The sequence below is a fragment of the Balaenoptera physalus genome (genome assembly GCF_965194825.1).
Source record: "Balaenoptera physalus genome assembly, chromosome: 2".
In the NCBI taxonomy this organism is placed as follows: domain Eukaryota; kingdom Metazoa; phylum Chordata; class Mammalia; order Artiodactyla; family Balaenopteridae; genus Balaenoptera; species Balaenoptera physalus.
In genome coordinates, this window is record NC_138883.1 from 113,589,754 (window position 1) to 113,606,114 (window position 16,361).

Here is a 16,361-nt window from a genome sequence, read left to right on the forward strand (position 1 = left end):
TTTTTCTTGCCTCTTTGTTTCGCGGCGTGCGAGGAGAGGGGATTCAGAGCACCGCCTAAACAAACTCCAGAGATGGGCGCGAGCCGCGGCTATCAGTGCAGACCCCAGAGGTGGGCGCGAGCCGCGGCTAACAGCGCGGACCCCAGAGACGGACGTGAGCCGCGGTTATCAGCGCGGACCCCAGAGACGGGCGGGAGACGCTAAGGCTGCTGCTGCCGCCACCAAGAAGCCTGTGTGCGAGCACAGGTCACTCTCCACACCGCCCGTCCCGGGAGCCTGTGCAGCTCGCCACTGCCAGGGTCCTGTGATCCAGGGACAACTTTGCCGGGAGAATGCACGGCGCGCCTCAGGCTGCTGCAACGTCACGCCGGCCTCTGCCGCCGCAGGCTCGCCCTGCCTCCTCCGTACCGCTCCCTCCCCCCCGGCCTGAGTGAGCCAGAGCGCCCGAAGCAGCTGCTCCTTTAACCCCGTCCTGTCTGAGCGGGGAACAGACGCCCTCAGGCGACCTACACGCAGAGGCGGGTCCAAATCCAAAGCTGAACTCCGGGAGCTGTACGAACAAAGAAGAGAAAGGGAAGTCTCTCCCAGCAGCCTCAGAAGCAGCGGATTAAAGCTCCACAAACAACGTGATGTGCCTGCATCTGTTGAATACCTGAATAGACAACGAATCATCCCAAACTCAAGAGGTGGACTTTGGGAGCAGAATATATTAATTTTTCCCCTTTTCCTTTTTTTGTAAGTGTATATGTGTATGCTTCTGGGTGAGATTTTGTCTGTATAGCTTTGCTTTCACCATTAGTCCTAGGGTTAGGTACGTCCGTGTTTTTTTTTTTTTTTTACTCAGAAAAAAATTTTTTTTCCTAATAAATGTTTTCTTAATAATTTTTTCCTTATTTTCTATTTTTAGAAATTAAAAAAATTTTTTAAATAAGTTTTTTCGTATTTTTTATTTTTAAAAAATTAAACATTTTTTTTAATAAATTTTTTTCTTAATAATTTTTTTCTTATTTTTTACTACAAAAAAATAATAAATCTATTTTTAAAAATTAAAAAAAATATTTTTCTGAATACATTTATTCTTAATAATCTTTTTTCTTATTTTTTATTGTAATAGCTTTATTTTATTTTATTTTATCTTCTTTCTTTCTTTCTTTCTATTTTTTTCTCCCTTTTATTCTGAGCCGTGTGGACGAAAGGCTCTTGGTGCTCCAGCCAGGCATCAGGGCTGCGCCTCTGAGGTGGGAGAGCCAACTTCAGGACACTGGTTCACAAGAGACCTCCCAGCTCCACGTAACACCAAACGGCGAAAATCTCTCAGAGATCTTCATCTCAACATCAAGACGCAGCTTCACTCAATGACCAGCAAGCTACAGTGCTGGACACCCTATGCCAAACAACTAGCAAGACAGGAATACAGCCCCATCCATTAGCAGAGAGACTGCCTAAAATCATAATAAGGCCACAGACACCCCAAAACACACCACCAGACGTGGACGTGCCCACCAGAAAGACAAGATCCAACCTCATCCACCAGAACACAGGCACTAGTCCCCTCCACCAGGAAGCCTACACAACCCACTGAACCAACCTTAGCCACTGGGGACAGATACCAAAAACAACAGGAACTACGAACCTGCAGCCTGTGAAAAGGAGACCCCAAACACAGTAGGATAAGCAAAATGAGAAGACAAAAAACCACACAGCAGGTGAAGGAGAAGGGTCAAAACACACCAGACCTAACAAATGAAGAGGAAATAGGCAGTCTACCTGAAAAAGAATTCAGAATAATGATAGTAAAGATGATCCAAAATCTTGGAAATACAATAGACAAAATGCAAGAAACATTTAGCAAGGATGTAGAAGAACTAAAGAGGAACCAAGCAATGATGAAAAACACAATAAATGAAATTAAAAATACTCTAGACGGGATCAATAGCAGAATAACTGAGGCAGAAGAACGGATAAGTGACCTGGAAGATAAAATAGTGGAAATAACTACTGCAGAGCAGAATAAAGAAAAAAGAATGAAAAGAACTGAGGACAGTCTCAGAGACCTCTGGGACAACATTAAACGCACCAACATTCGAATTATAGGGGTCCCAGAAGAAGAAGAGAAAAAGAAAGGGACTGAGAAAATATTTGAAGAGATTATAGTTGAAAACTTCCCTAATATGGAAAAGGAAATAGTTAATCAACTCCTGGAAGCACAGAGAGTCCCATACAGGATAAACCCAAGGAGAAACACGCCAAGACACATATTAATCAAACTATCAAAAATTAAATATAAAGAAAACATATTAAAAGCAGCAAGGGAAAAACAACAAATAACACACAAGGGAATCCCCATAAGGTTAACAGTTGATCTTTCAGCAGAAACTCTGCAAGCCAGAAGGGAGTGGCAGGATATACTTAAAGTCATGAAGGAGAAAAACCTACAACCAAGGTTACTCTACCCAGCAAGGATCTCATTCAGATTTGATGGAGAAATTAAAACCTTTACAGACAAGCAAAAGCTGAGAGAGTTCAGCACCACCAAACCAGCTTTACAACAAATGCTAAAGGAACTTCTCTAGGCAAGAAACACAAGAGAAGGAAAACACCTACAATAACAAACATAAACTATTTAAGAAAATGGGAATAGGAACATACATATCGATAATTACCTTAAATGTAAATGGATTAAATGCTCCCACCAAAAGACAAGACTGGCTGAATGGATACAAAAGCAAGACCCATATATATGCTGTCTACAAGAGACCCACTTCAGACCTAGAGACACATACAGACTGAAAGTGAGGGGATGGAAAAAGATATTCCATGCAAATGGAAATCAAAAGAAACCTGGAGTAGCAATTCTCATATCAGACAAAATAGACTTTAAAATAAAGACTATTACAAGAGACAAAGAAGGACACTATATAATGATCAAGAGATCGATCCAAGAAGAAGATATAACAATTGTAAATATTTATGCACCCAACATAGGAGCACCTCAGTACATAAGGCAAATACTAACAGCCATAAAAGGGGAAATCGACAGTAACACAATCATAGTAGGGGACTTTAACACCCCACTTTCACCAATGGACAGATCATCCAAAATGAAAATAAATAAGGAAACACAAGCTTTAAATGATACATTAAACAAGATGGACTTAATTGATATTTATAGGACATTCCACCCAAAAACAACAGAATACACATTTTTCTCAAGTGCTCATGGAACATTCTCCAGGATAGATTATATCTTGGGTCACAAATCAAGCCTTGGTAAATTTAAGAAAATTGAAATCGTATCAAGTATCTTTTCTGACCACAACGCTATGAGACTAGATATCAATTACAGGAAAAGGTCTGTAAAAAATACAAACACATGGAGGCTACACAACACACTACTTAATAATGAAGTGATCACTGAAGAAATCAAAGGGGAAATCAAAAAATGCCTAGAAACAAATGACAATGGAGACACGACGACCCAAAACCTATGGGATGCAGCAAAAGCAGTGCTAAGAGGGAAGTTTATAGCAATACAAGCCTACATCAAGAAACAGGAAACATCTCGAATAAACAACCTAACCTTGCACCTAAAGCAATTAGAGAAAGAAGAGCAAAAAAACCCCAAAGCTAGCAGAAGGAAAGAAATCATAAAGATCAGATCAGAAATAAATGAAAAAGGAATGAAGGAAACGATAACAAAAATCAATGAAACTAAAAGCTGGTTCTTCGAGAAGATAAACAAAATTGATAAACCATTAGCCAGACTCATCAAGAGAAAAAGGGAGAAGACTCAAATCAATAGAATTAGAAATGAAAAAGGAGAAGTAACCACTGACACTGCAGAAATACAAACGATCATGAGAGATTACTACAAGCAACTCTATGCCAATAAAATGGACACCTGGAAGAAATGGACAGATTCTTAGAAATGCACAACCTGCCGAGACTGAACCAGGAAGAAATAGAAAATATGAACAGACCAATCACAAGCACTGAAATTGAAACTGTGATGAAAAATCTTCCAACAAACAAAAGCTCAGGACCAGATGGCTTCACAGGCGAATTCTATCAAACATTTAGAGAAGAGCTAACACCTATCCTTCTCAAACTCTTCCAAAATATTGCAGAGGGAGGAACACTCCCCAACTCATTCTACAAGGCCACCATCACCCTGATACCAAAACCAGACAAAGATGTCACAAAGAAAGAAAACTATAGGCCAATATCACTGATGAACATAGATGCAAAAATCCTCAACAAAATACTAGCAAACAGAATCCAACAGCACATTAAAAGGATTATACACCATGATCAAGTAGGGTTTATTCCAGGAAGGCAAGGATTCTTCAATATATGCAAATCAATCAACGTGATACATCATATTAACAAACTGAAGGAGAAAAACCATATGATCATCTCAATAGATGCAGAGAAAGCTTTCGACAAAATTCAACACCCATTTATGATAAAAGCCCTACAGAAAGTAGGCATAGAGGGAACTTTCCTCAACATAATAAAGGCCATATATGACAAACCCACAGCCAACATTGTCCTCAATGGTGAAAAACTGAAACCATTTCCACTAAGATCAGGAACAAGACAAGGTTGCCCACTCTCACCACTATTATTCAACATAGTTTTGGAAGTGTTAGCCACAGCAATCAGAGAAGAAGAAGAAATAAAAGGAATCCAAATCGGAAAAGAAGAAGTAAAGCTGTCACTGTTTGCAGATGACATGATACTATACATAGAGAATCCTAAAACTGGCACCAGAAAACTACTAGAGCTAATCAATGAATTTGGTAAAGTAGCAGGATACAAAATTAATGCACAGAAATCTCTTGCATTCCTATATACTAATGATGAAAAATCTGAAAGTGAAATTAAGAGAACACTCCCATTTACCATTGCAACAAAAAGAATAAAATATCTAGGAATAAACCTACCTAAGGAGACAAAAGACCTGTATGCAGAAAATTATAGGACACTGATGGAAGAAATTAAAGATGATACAAATAGATGGAGAGATATACCATGTTCTTGGATTGGAAGAGTCAACATTGTGAAAATGACTCTACTACCCAAAGCAATCTACAGATTCAATGCAATCCCTATCAAACTACCACTGGCATTTTTCACAGAACTAGAACAAAAAATTTCACAATTTGTATGGAGACACAGAAGACCCCGAATAGCCAAAGCAATCTTGAGAACGAAAAATGGAGCTGGAGGAATCAGGCTCCCTTACTTCAGACTATATTACAAAGCTACAGTAATCAAGACAGTTTGGTACTGGCACAAAAACAGAAATATAGATCAATGGAACAGGGTAGAAAGCCCAGAGATAAACCCACGCACATATGGTCACCTTATCTTTGATAAAGGAGGCAAGCATATACAGTGGAGAAAAGACAGCCTCTTTAATAAGTGGTGCTGGGAAAATTGGACAGGTACATGTAAAAGTATGAAATTAGAACACTCCCTAACACCATACACAAAAATAAACTCAAAATGGATTAAAGACCTAAGTGTAAGGCCAGACACTATAAAACTCTTAGAGCAAAACATAGGCAGAACACTCTATGACATAAATCACAGCAAGATCCTTTTTGACCCAGCTCCTAGGGAAATGGAAATAAGAACACAAATAAACAAATGGGACCTAATGAAACTTAAAAGCTTTTGCACAGCAAAGGAAACCATAAACAAGGCCAAAAGACAACCCTCAGAATGGGAGAAAATATTTGCAAATGAAACAACTGACAAAGGATTAATCTCCAAGATTTACAAGCAGCTCATGCAGCTCAATAACAAAAAAACAAACAACCCAATCCAAAAATGGGCAGAAGACCTAAACAGACATTTCTCCAAAGAAGATATACAGATTGCCAACAAACACATGAAAGAATGCTCAACATCATTAATCATTAGAGAAATGCAAATCAAAACTACAATGAGGTATCATCTCACACCGGTCAGAATGGCTATCATCAAAAAATCTAGAAACAATAAATGGTAGAGAGGGTGTGGAGAAAAGGGAACACTCTTGCACTGTTGGTGGGAATGTAAATTGATACAGCCACTATGGAGAACAGTATGGAGGTTCCTTAAAAAAGTAAAAATAGAACTACCATACGACCCAGCAATCCCACTACTGGGCATATACCCTGAGAAAACCATAATTCAAAAAGAGTCATGTACCAAAATGTTCATTGCAGCTCTATTTACAATAGCCAGGCCATGGAAGCAACCTAAGTGTCCATCATCGGATGAATGGATAAAGAAGATGTGGCACATATATACAATGGAATATTACTCAGCCATAAAAAGAAATGAAATGGAGGTATTTGTAGTGAGGTGGATGGAGTTAGAGTCTGTCATACAGAGTGAAGTAAGTCAGAAAGAGAAAAACAAATACAGTATGCTAATACATATATATGGAATCTAAGGAAGAAAAAAAAAAAAGGCCATGAAGAACCTAGTGGCAAGATGGGAATAAAGACACAGACCTACTAAAGAATGGACTTGAGGATATGGGGAGGGGGAGGGGTGAGATGTGACAGGGTGAGAGAGTGTCATGGACATATATACACTACCAAATGTAAAATAGATAGCTAGTGGGAAGCAGCCGCATAGCACAGGGAGATCAGCTCGGTGCTTTGTGACCGCATGGGGGGGGTGGGATGGGGAGGGTGGGAGGGAGGGAGATACAGGAGGGAGGAGATATGGGAACGTGTGTATTTCTGTAGCTGATTCACTTTGTTATAAAGCAGAAACTAACACACCATTGTGAAGCAATTATACTTCAATAAAGATGTTTAAAAAAAATAAAAAAATAAAATGAGGGGTGACTAAATCTAAAAAAAAAATAAAAAAAAAATAGAACTGCCATTTTGTTGTAAGAGTAAAATGTTGATGATTTAAACCAGGAATCAGTAAACTTTTTCTGTAAAGGGCCAGGTAGTATTTTCAGCTTTGTAGGCCATATCATCTCTGTTCCAACTATTCAACTCTACTGCTGCAGCCAAAAGCAGCCATACACAATACATAAACAAAGGGGCAAGACTGACTGAGTTCCAAAAAAACTTTATTTATGAAAATATTTGAGTGGATGTGACCCACAGGCTGTAGTTAGATTTTTGCTGGGTTGAAGGCAGTGGTATACCGGTAAATGTTTAACAACTGGCTTTTCCGAGAGGTGGGTACACCCTGACTTACAGCGTTTGCCCATTTACGTGAGGCAGATACTCTCACCATGGTTGATTTCAAACTACCTACTTGACATCACTCATCAGGGAGGGGAAAGAGATAAACAGTGGCATACCATTATATAGCATTTATAACATACTAGATGTAAATAACCTCAAGAGCATAAATAATAGTAAAATGAAATAAAATAAAAGTGATAAGTTTTGAATATTACCTTGTTTTGAATACATTTACTTAATTGTAAATTCAGATAATTTAATTTTTAACAATGTCTGTGTTTACCATCTGGCTCACAAAATTCCTAAAAATTTAATAATTGGCTCTGGTGAGCCACTGTAAGCCTACTATGGCACACCACTGTGTTAGAGAACATAACCAAGAATTTTGTTTTAATAAGTTGCCTACTGAATCATAAGCTATATGGGAGAGTAAAAGCAAAGAGATATAGAGAATTGTGTTAATATGTAACTTTTGCACTAATTTTGCTCATCTGTTTTAATAAGAATCTGAAAAAATAATTTTGTTCCTGTAAATGAGAGTTGACTGTGTCAAAGGTGCTTTATTTCTTGGTTCTTTATCTCAACTTTTAAGTGATGGCATATGAAGTAAAATTAGGTGAGTAGATTCTGTCAATATGACATACATAATAATAAATGTTACTTATTGTTTGGTTTTTTGCCTTAAGGAATAACTGTGACGCCTGACGAAGAACAAAGCTTGAATCATTACGTACAAGTTTTGCAGAACCTAGTACTAAGTGTTCCCACTAAGGAGCCAGGTCGTCAGAAAAAATCAAAGTCTCCAAATAATGCTGATTCTGTAGGATCGAGGGTATCAAAATTTAAGGAGGTAAAGTTTACACGTGATGAAGCTCCAGCTGAGAATGATGTTTTAATCAATCCTGTCAGTGAAGAAACTACAGCTTTCCCTACTAGGGGCTTAACACTGGAAATAGAGAAGAAAAAACATACTAAAAGTACAGCTTTCTGGTCAATTAAACCAAATAACATTTCTGTTGTTTTACATGCAAAAGAACCTTATATTGAGAAAGAAGAGCCAGAGCCAGAGCCAACTGTACGTCAAACTGAGGCACCAAAGCAATTGCCAAGTGTTACTGAATCATTTACAAGTCAAGGTGTCACCTCTTTAAGTAGGAACACTGACTTGGATACTGCCACAGAAGAAGATGTTCCTCAGCTCTCAGGCGACTATGAAATGGAAAATCCTGAACCACACCATTTGTATAATGAAGACATTTTGAAAAAAATTGCAGATATTGGTTCACAGGTGCAACAGGTACCTCTTCCTGAGAGCTTCAAGCCAGAATATAGAGCAGACATTCGAGCCTCTAAAGAACACCTAAAACGAAGCCTTGCTCTAGCAGCAGCAGCAGAACATAAATTAGAAAAAATGTATAAATCCCAGATGTTACCACTAGGACAAAGCAGTGATGGAGTTGATGACATTGAAACTGTTATTAACATGCTGTATAATTCTAGATCTAAATTACCTGAATATTTAGATATTAAATATGTTCCACCAGAGATGAGAGGAAAAGCTACTGCAGTATTCAATATATTAAAAAAAATATTATGTGTAAGTCAAGGAGAAACTCAAAACCTCATTAGGAAGTTATTAAACAATAACATAAAACTTTTAAAACTACTTAATATTCATGACAAAGTTGATCTAAGCTAACTGTGCATTCATTCACAGGGGAAATAAGCATATTAGTGATACAAAAGTTGTATAAAAATATTTTCTATTGTAGTTCAATGTGCTAACATCTTTATATGTCATGTATTATGAAAAGTTTTCATATACACTAAAACCTAACAATTTAAAATAAAATTTTGGTTCAGGAGTTTGTAGTTTTTTCTCATTAATTTTAAAAGTTATAAAGATCTAATCCATAAAATGTTTAAGCTTTGATTTTACTTGAATTGGTTAGTAAATTCATCCATTTTATAAGACTTAAGAGACTTATGCAGTCTGTATATGTAGCTGGTTTTAAATAATTGCATATAAATGTAAAATTTTAGGATATGTGGTCTTTATTACTCTTTCAGAGGATCTGAGTTTTCTATCTGAATAGCATAGTTGGAGTATGTATCAGAACTACTTTTATTTGAATATATATGTGCCTCCTTTGAAAGGTGGATGATACATTAAGTAAGATACATCCTTGTTCCTTTGTTGTTAAATACTTTTGGAGTATCAGTGAGGGACTGTAAACGGGATTGTAATGAAATCATTCTCACTTATTTTCTCTTTTTGTTTGTTTATATACATATACACTGAAGCTTTGCAAATCTTTTATTTGGGAGTATGACTAACACCATTTAGGTTAACTGTAATATTATAATTATGGTACAGGTAATTCTGTTTCATGATTTGACCGGTATTATATTTAAATTCATTTATTTATTCATTTATCAAGTCAGTCATTTATAGTTTAATAAATATTTATTGACCTTTTACTATGTGCAGGACAAAATGCTGGATTTGGGGATACTTAGTTCCTTCTCTCTTTGAAATCGTATTATAGCAGCAAAGACAGACATAACTTCAACAATTTTTAAATTTCAGTTGTTATAAAAGTATGAGAAATTTGACCTCACCAAGACCAAGAATAATGGGAAAGCTATCCTGAGAAAGTAGCATTTAAAGTGAGATCTGAAGGATGAGGGTGTGTGTAAGGGAGAAGGGAGCATTCCAGAAAGAGAGAACAGCACGTGTGAATGCTCTGAGTTGAGAATGAGTATGGCAAGTTCAAGAAGTAGCTGGAGTATAGAAGGGCAATGGAGAGCATCTTAAGGTGGAGCTGGTAAGGTACACGGGGTTGGAATAGATCTTGCAAGGCCTCAAATTGCATATTAAAGATTTTAGCCTTTATCTCATGATCAATGAGAAGCCATTAGTAGATTTTAAGCAAAGGCTAGGTATGATCAAATTTGTGTTAAAAAAAAAAAAACCCACTCTGGCTACGGTTTTGAAAGTAGGCAAAAGTTGAAGTGTACTGTGTGCAGGCCAAATTTAGCTTGGACTAAGATGGAAAGAAGTGGCAGTTAAGAGGTAGAATCAACAAGATTTGGTGATTGAATGGATATGGTGACTGAGGGAGTAGCAGGGATCAAAAATAATTCACACACAATTAGCTATATTACAAAAAGGACTACAAAGGTTTTGTTTCATAATAACACTTTTACTGTTTACTACTGTTGCTTATTTTTAAAAAATAATTTTACTATGGAAAATTTCAAACATGTGCAAAATAAACAGATTAATAAACCCATGTACCCATCATCCAGTTTCAACAATTATCTACTAATGACCAGTCTTATTTCACCTAAACCGCTTTCCCTCTTTTCTATTTTATGTTGGATTAAATGCCAGATACTTTTTCATTTCATCTGTAAGTATAACAGTGTGAAGCTCTATAAGCTTTTTAAAAAAACCACTACCACAATATCACACATAAAAATTTAATAATTCTTTAAATCATCAAATCTAGTCAATGTTCACATTTCTGATTGTCTAATAATTTAAAAAATTTAGTTTGTTTGAATGAAACAAACTAAATCCAAATAAAGTTTACACGTTGAGATTGGTTGATTTGACTCGTTAAGTCTCTTTTAAACTACACCTCTTTTTTTCACCTTGAAATTTATTTGTCAAAGAAATTGGTCACTGGACCTATGGTTTTACACAGCGCAGATTTTGCTGATTATATCCCCATAGTGCCACTTAGTATGTTTTCGGTAAGTTGGTAGTTGACTCTAGAGAGGCTTTATCAGACTCAGGTTGGTTTTTTTGTTTGTTTTTGTTTTTTGTTAAGATATTGATGTATTCTTCAATCTGGTATGTTTCTTTTGTATTTTTAGCAGTCTTTGATGATTATTACGTAGATAAATTGATCAAGTGTTACAAGAAGGGGATATCATTCCTTCCTTTATTAGCTGGAATATGTCTATAAAGAGAAAATTCCTCCCATATATTGTTTGAGTGCCCAGTGGTCCAGTGTGTATTGGAAAGGTATCAAATGCTTGAATCTTTCTCTGTGTTTAACAGTTTTCAAAACAATTTGTTCATAGAATTCTCCAATGGTGCCCAGTTTTTAAAAATTAGATCTTTATTCTGTTAGAGCAGTTGTAGGCTTGCAGAAAAATTAAAAAGTACAGAGTTCCCACATACCTCCCTCTCTTCCCCCATAGTTTCCCCTATTATTTATATCTTGTGTTAGTGTGGTACATTTGTTACAATTGGTGAACAAATGTTGATACATTATCATTACTGAAGTCCATAGTTTACATTAAGTTTTACTCTTTGTGTTGTACATTCTATCAGTTTTGACAAATGTAAAATGACATGTATTCACCATTATAATATCATACACAATGGTTTCACTGTCCTTAAAATGCCCTGTGCTCCACTTACTCATCTCTCTCTCTCCCACCCCTCCAGCCCACGGCAACACGGATATTTTTACTGTCTCTATACTTTTGCCTTTTCCAGAATGTCAGATAGTTAGAATCATATGGTATATAACCATTTCAGATTGGCTTCTTTCACTTAGCAATATGCAGTTAAGATCCCTCCGTGTCTTTTTGTTGCTTGACAACTCATGTCTTTTAGTACTAGATAGCATTCCATTGTACGGATGTACCATAGTTTATCCATTCACCTATTGAAGGACATCGTGGTTGCTTCCAAGATTTGACAGTTATGAATAAAGCTGCTATAAACATCTGTGTGCATGTTTTTTAAAAAATTATTTATTTATTTATTTATTTATTCATTTATGGCTGTGTTGGGTCTTCGTTTCTGTGCAAGGGCTTTCTCTAGTTGCGGCAAGTGGGGAACACTCTTCATCGCGGTGCGCGGGCCTCTCATTATCGTGGCCTCTCTTGTTGCGGAGCACAGGCTCCAGACGCGCAGGCTCAGTAATTGTGGCTCACGGGCCTAGTTGCTCCGCGGCATGTGGGATCTTCCCAGACCAGGGCTCGAACCCGTGTCCCCTGCGTTGGCAGGCAGATTCTCAACCACTGCGCCACCAGGGAAGCCCCCTGTGTGCATGTTTTTGTGTAGACATACATTTTCAGTTGTGCCAGTTTTTTCACAGTTTGAAAGTGAGATACTTTACCAGACTTTTACATTTGGCCAATCTGATTGATGAAAAATGCTAGCTAGTTGTTTTAGTGTATATTTCTTAATTATGAGTTGGACATCTTTTCATATTTATATTTTTATCTGTAGAAATGATCTATTCATTTCTATTTCTCTACTGGTTTGCTCTTTCTTAGTGATGCATACAAACTGTTTATATAATAAGGAAATCGGAATTTTGTGTCGTAGTTTTACAGATATTTTGTCTAGTTTATTATTTGTATTTTGGTTTTTCCATGTAGAAATTTAAAACATTTATAAGTCAAATTTACACATTTTTTCTTTGGGTGTCCTTATGTTTTGTGTCTTGCCTTTCCCACTCTGAGATTTTACAGAATTCCCCTGTTCTATTATAGTGTTTTAATGGTTTTACCTTTTGAAAATCAGACTATTTTTCAGAGCAGTTTTAGGCAAAATTAAACAGAAGACAGAGATTTCCCTTATATCACCTATCCCCATACATGCGTAGCCTCCTCCATATCAACGTCCCCCACCAGAGTGGGACATTTGTTACAATTGATGAGCCTACTTTGACACATCATTATAACCCAAAATCCATAGTTGACATTTGAGTTCACTCTTGGTATTGTGCATTCTCTGTGTTTGGGTAAGTGTATAGTATCATAAGGAGTAGTTTCAGTGCCCTAAATATCCTCTGTGTTCTGCCTATTCATCCCTAATCCCTGGCAACCATTGATCTTTTTTACCTTCTCCGTAGTTTTGCCTTTTCCAGGATGTCATATAGTTGGAATCATATAGCTTGTAGGCTTTTCAGATTGGCTTCTGTCACTTAGTAATATGCATTTAAGGTTCTTCCATGTCTTTTCATGGCTTGATAGCTCATTTACATTTAGCTCTGTATAATATTCCATTGTCTGAATGTATCCCAGTTTATTCATTTGCCTGTTGAACATTTTGGTTGCCTCCAAGTTTTGGCAATTATGAATGAAGTCTGTGTAAAAATCCACGTGCAGGTGTTTGTGTGGACACAAGTTTTCAGTTCCTTTGGGTAAATACCAGGGAGCACAACTGCTGGATCATATGGTAAGAGTATGTTTAGTTCTATGGAAACTAACAAACTGTCTTCCAAAGTGGCTGTACCATTTTGCATTCCCGCCAGCAGTGAATGAGAGTTTCTGTTTCTCCACATCCTCACCAGCATTTGGTGTTGTCAGTGTTCTGGATTTTTACCATTCTAATAGGTGTGTGTAGTAGTCTCATTGTTGTGACCTATTATTTTTTAATTAAACTTCTTATTTTTTGATAAATATAAATAAATACGCAGTTGTAAGAAATAATACAAAGAAATCTAGTTAATGTATTCCTTACTCATATCACTTATGGTAATATCTTTAAAAACTATAGTACAATATCACAACTAAGATACAAATATTGATACAAGATACAGAATATTTCCATCAACACAATGATCCCTCATATTGCCCATACAGTCACTTTATAGCCACATCCACTTTCGTCCTGCCTTCACCTCTCCCTAAACACTGATAACCACTATTCTGTTCTCCATTTTGATAATTTTGTCGTTTTAAGAACGTTATATAAATAGAATCAAACAGTACATAATCTTTTGGGATTGACTTTTTTCACTCAACTTAATTCTCCAGAGATTTATCAAGGTTGTTGCATGTATCATTAATTCCTTTTTATTGCTGACTAGCACTCCACAGTTTGTTTAACCATTCATCTGTTTAAGAACCTCTTGTTCTTAAACAGGTCAAGCACCTCTCCAGTTTTTGGCTATTACAAACAAAGCTCCTATAAACATTCACTAGTAGGTTTTTGTTGAACATAAGTTTTCATTTCTCTGGCATAAATGCCCAGGAATGAAACTGCTGTGTTGTATTCAGTTTTATCAGAAACTCGCCACTGTTTTCCAGAGTGGCTGTATCATTTCATATAGCCACCAGAAATATATGAGTTTCTCTGAAAGCTTGCAGGCATTTTGTGTTATCACTATTATTTAATGTTTATTTTAAAGTGTACAAATCAGTGGTTTTAGTATATTCATAAAGTCTTACAACCATCATGCTATCTAGTTCTGGAATTTCATTACCCCAGAAGGAAACCCTATGTCTCTCCCCTAACCTCTAGCAAGCACTAATCTGTGTCATGTCTCTATGGATTTTTCTATTCTGGATACTTGATATAATCATACAATATGTATTCTTTCATTTAACATAATGTTTTCAAAGTTCATCCATATTGAAGCATGTACCAGTACGTTATTACTGCTTATGGCTGAATAATATTCCATTATGTGGATATACCACATTTTGTTTATACATTCATCAGTTGATGGGCATTTGGGTTGTTTTCACTTTTTGGCTATTAGAAATAATGCTGTTGGGCTTCCCTGGTGGCGCAGTGGTTGAGAATCTGCCTGCCAATGCAGGGGACATGGGTTCAAGCCCTGGTCTGGGAAGATCCCACATGCCGCGGAGCAGCTGGGCCCCGTGAGCCACAATTACTGAGCTTGTGCGTCTGGAGCCTGTGCTCCGCAACAAGAGAGGCCGCGATAGTGAGAGGCCCGCGCACCGCGATGAAGAGTGGCCCCCACTTGCCACAACTAGAGAAAGCCCTAGCACAGAAACGAAGACCCAACACAGCCATAAATAAATAAATAAATAATTAAAAAAAAAAAAAGAAATAATGCTGTTATATATGTACATGTGGACATATGTTTTAAATTCTCTTGGGTGTATACCTAGGAGCAGAATTGCTGGGTCATATGGTAACTTTATGTGTAACTTTTTGAGGGACTTCCAAACTGTTCTCCAAAGGAGTGAACCATTTTACTTTCCCACTAGCAATGTATGAGGTTTCAGTTTTTCCACATCTTTCCTAACAGTTGTCAAGGTCTGCTTTTTTTATTATAGCCATCCTTGTGAGAGTGAAATGGGTATATCATTGTGGTTTTGACTTGAATTTCTCTAATGTCTAATGATGTCAAGCACCTTTTCATGTGCCTATTTGCCATTTGTATATCATCTTTGAAGGAAAGTCTATTTAGATCCTTTACAATTTTAAAATTAGGTTATTTGCCTTTTTATTATTGAGTTGTAAGAATTCTTTATATATTTTGGATACTAGTTCCTTATTAGATACATAATTTGAAAATATTTTCTTCCATTTTATCAGTTGTATTTTCACTTTTTAAATGGTATTGTTTGCAGCACAAAAGTTTTAAATTTTGATATAGTCAAATTTATATTTCCTTTTGCTACTTGTACTTTGGTGTTATATCTAAGGAACAACTGCCAAATGCAAGGTCCCCCATTCAGTATGACTGGTGTCCTGTTACAAAAAGATAAGAATGCCATGTGAAAACAGAGACACAGAGAGAACACCATGTGATGACAGAGGCAGAGATTAGAATGCCAAGGATCAACAGGCACCCCTGGAGGCAAGGAAGAAGAAAGGAAAGAGTCTACCCAGAGTGTCAGAGGGAGAATAGCCCTGCTAACACCTTGATTTTGGAATTGTAACCTCCAAAACCATGAGAGAATAAATTTCTGTTGTTTAAAACCATCCAGTTTGTGATACTTTAATACGGCAGCCCTAGGAAACTAAAATAGCCAAGGTGTTTAATTTTTTTTTTTTTTTGGCTATGCTGCAGGGCATGTGGGATTTTAGGTCCCCCGACCAGGGATTGAACCTGCACCCCCTGCAGTGGAAGTGTGGAGTTTTAACCACTGGACCACCAGGGAAGTCCCTAATTTAAAAAAAAAATAAATTTATTTATTTATTTTTGGCCACGTTGGGTCTTCGTTTCTGCGCACAGGCTTTCTCTAGGTGCAGCGAGCGTGGGCTGCTTTTCGTTGAAGTGCGCGGGCTTCTCACTGTGGCGGCTTATCTTGTTGCAGAGCATGGGCTCTAGGAGTGTGGGCTTCAGTAGTTGTGGCACGTGGGCTCAGTAGTCGTGACCCGCGGGCTCTAGAGCACAGGCTCAGTAGTTGTGGCGCACG

At 37.2% G+C, this 16,361-nt stretch overlaps 1 protein-coding gene across 3 annotated transcripts in view; it reads left to right on the forward strand.

Annotated features, from left to right (window-relative positions):
* The window catches only part of SPESP1 (sperm equatorial segment protein 1), a 166,183-nt gene extending 151,448 nt beyond the window's left edge, over positions 1-14,735 (forward strand). For all 3 annotated transcript variants that reach the window (XM_082447979.1, XM_082447980.1, XM_082447978.1), the window contains one exon: positions 7,895-14,735. In XM_082447979.1, coding sequence (XP_082304105.1) covers positions 7,895-8,907 — 1,013 coding nt within the window. In that variant the 3' untranslated portion in view covers positions 8,908-14,735. The remainder of the gene's footprint in view (positions 1-7,894) is intronic.
* Positions 14,736-16,361: the final 1,626 nt, after the last annotated feature.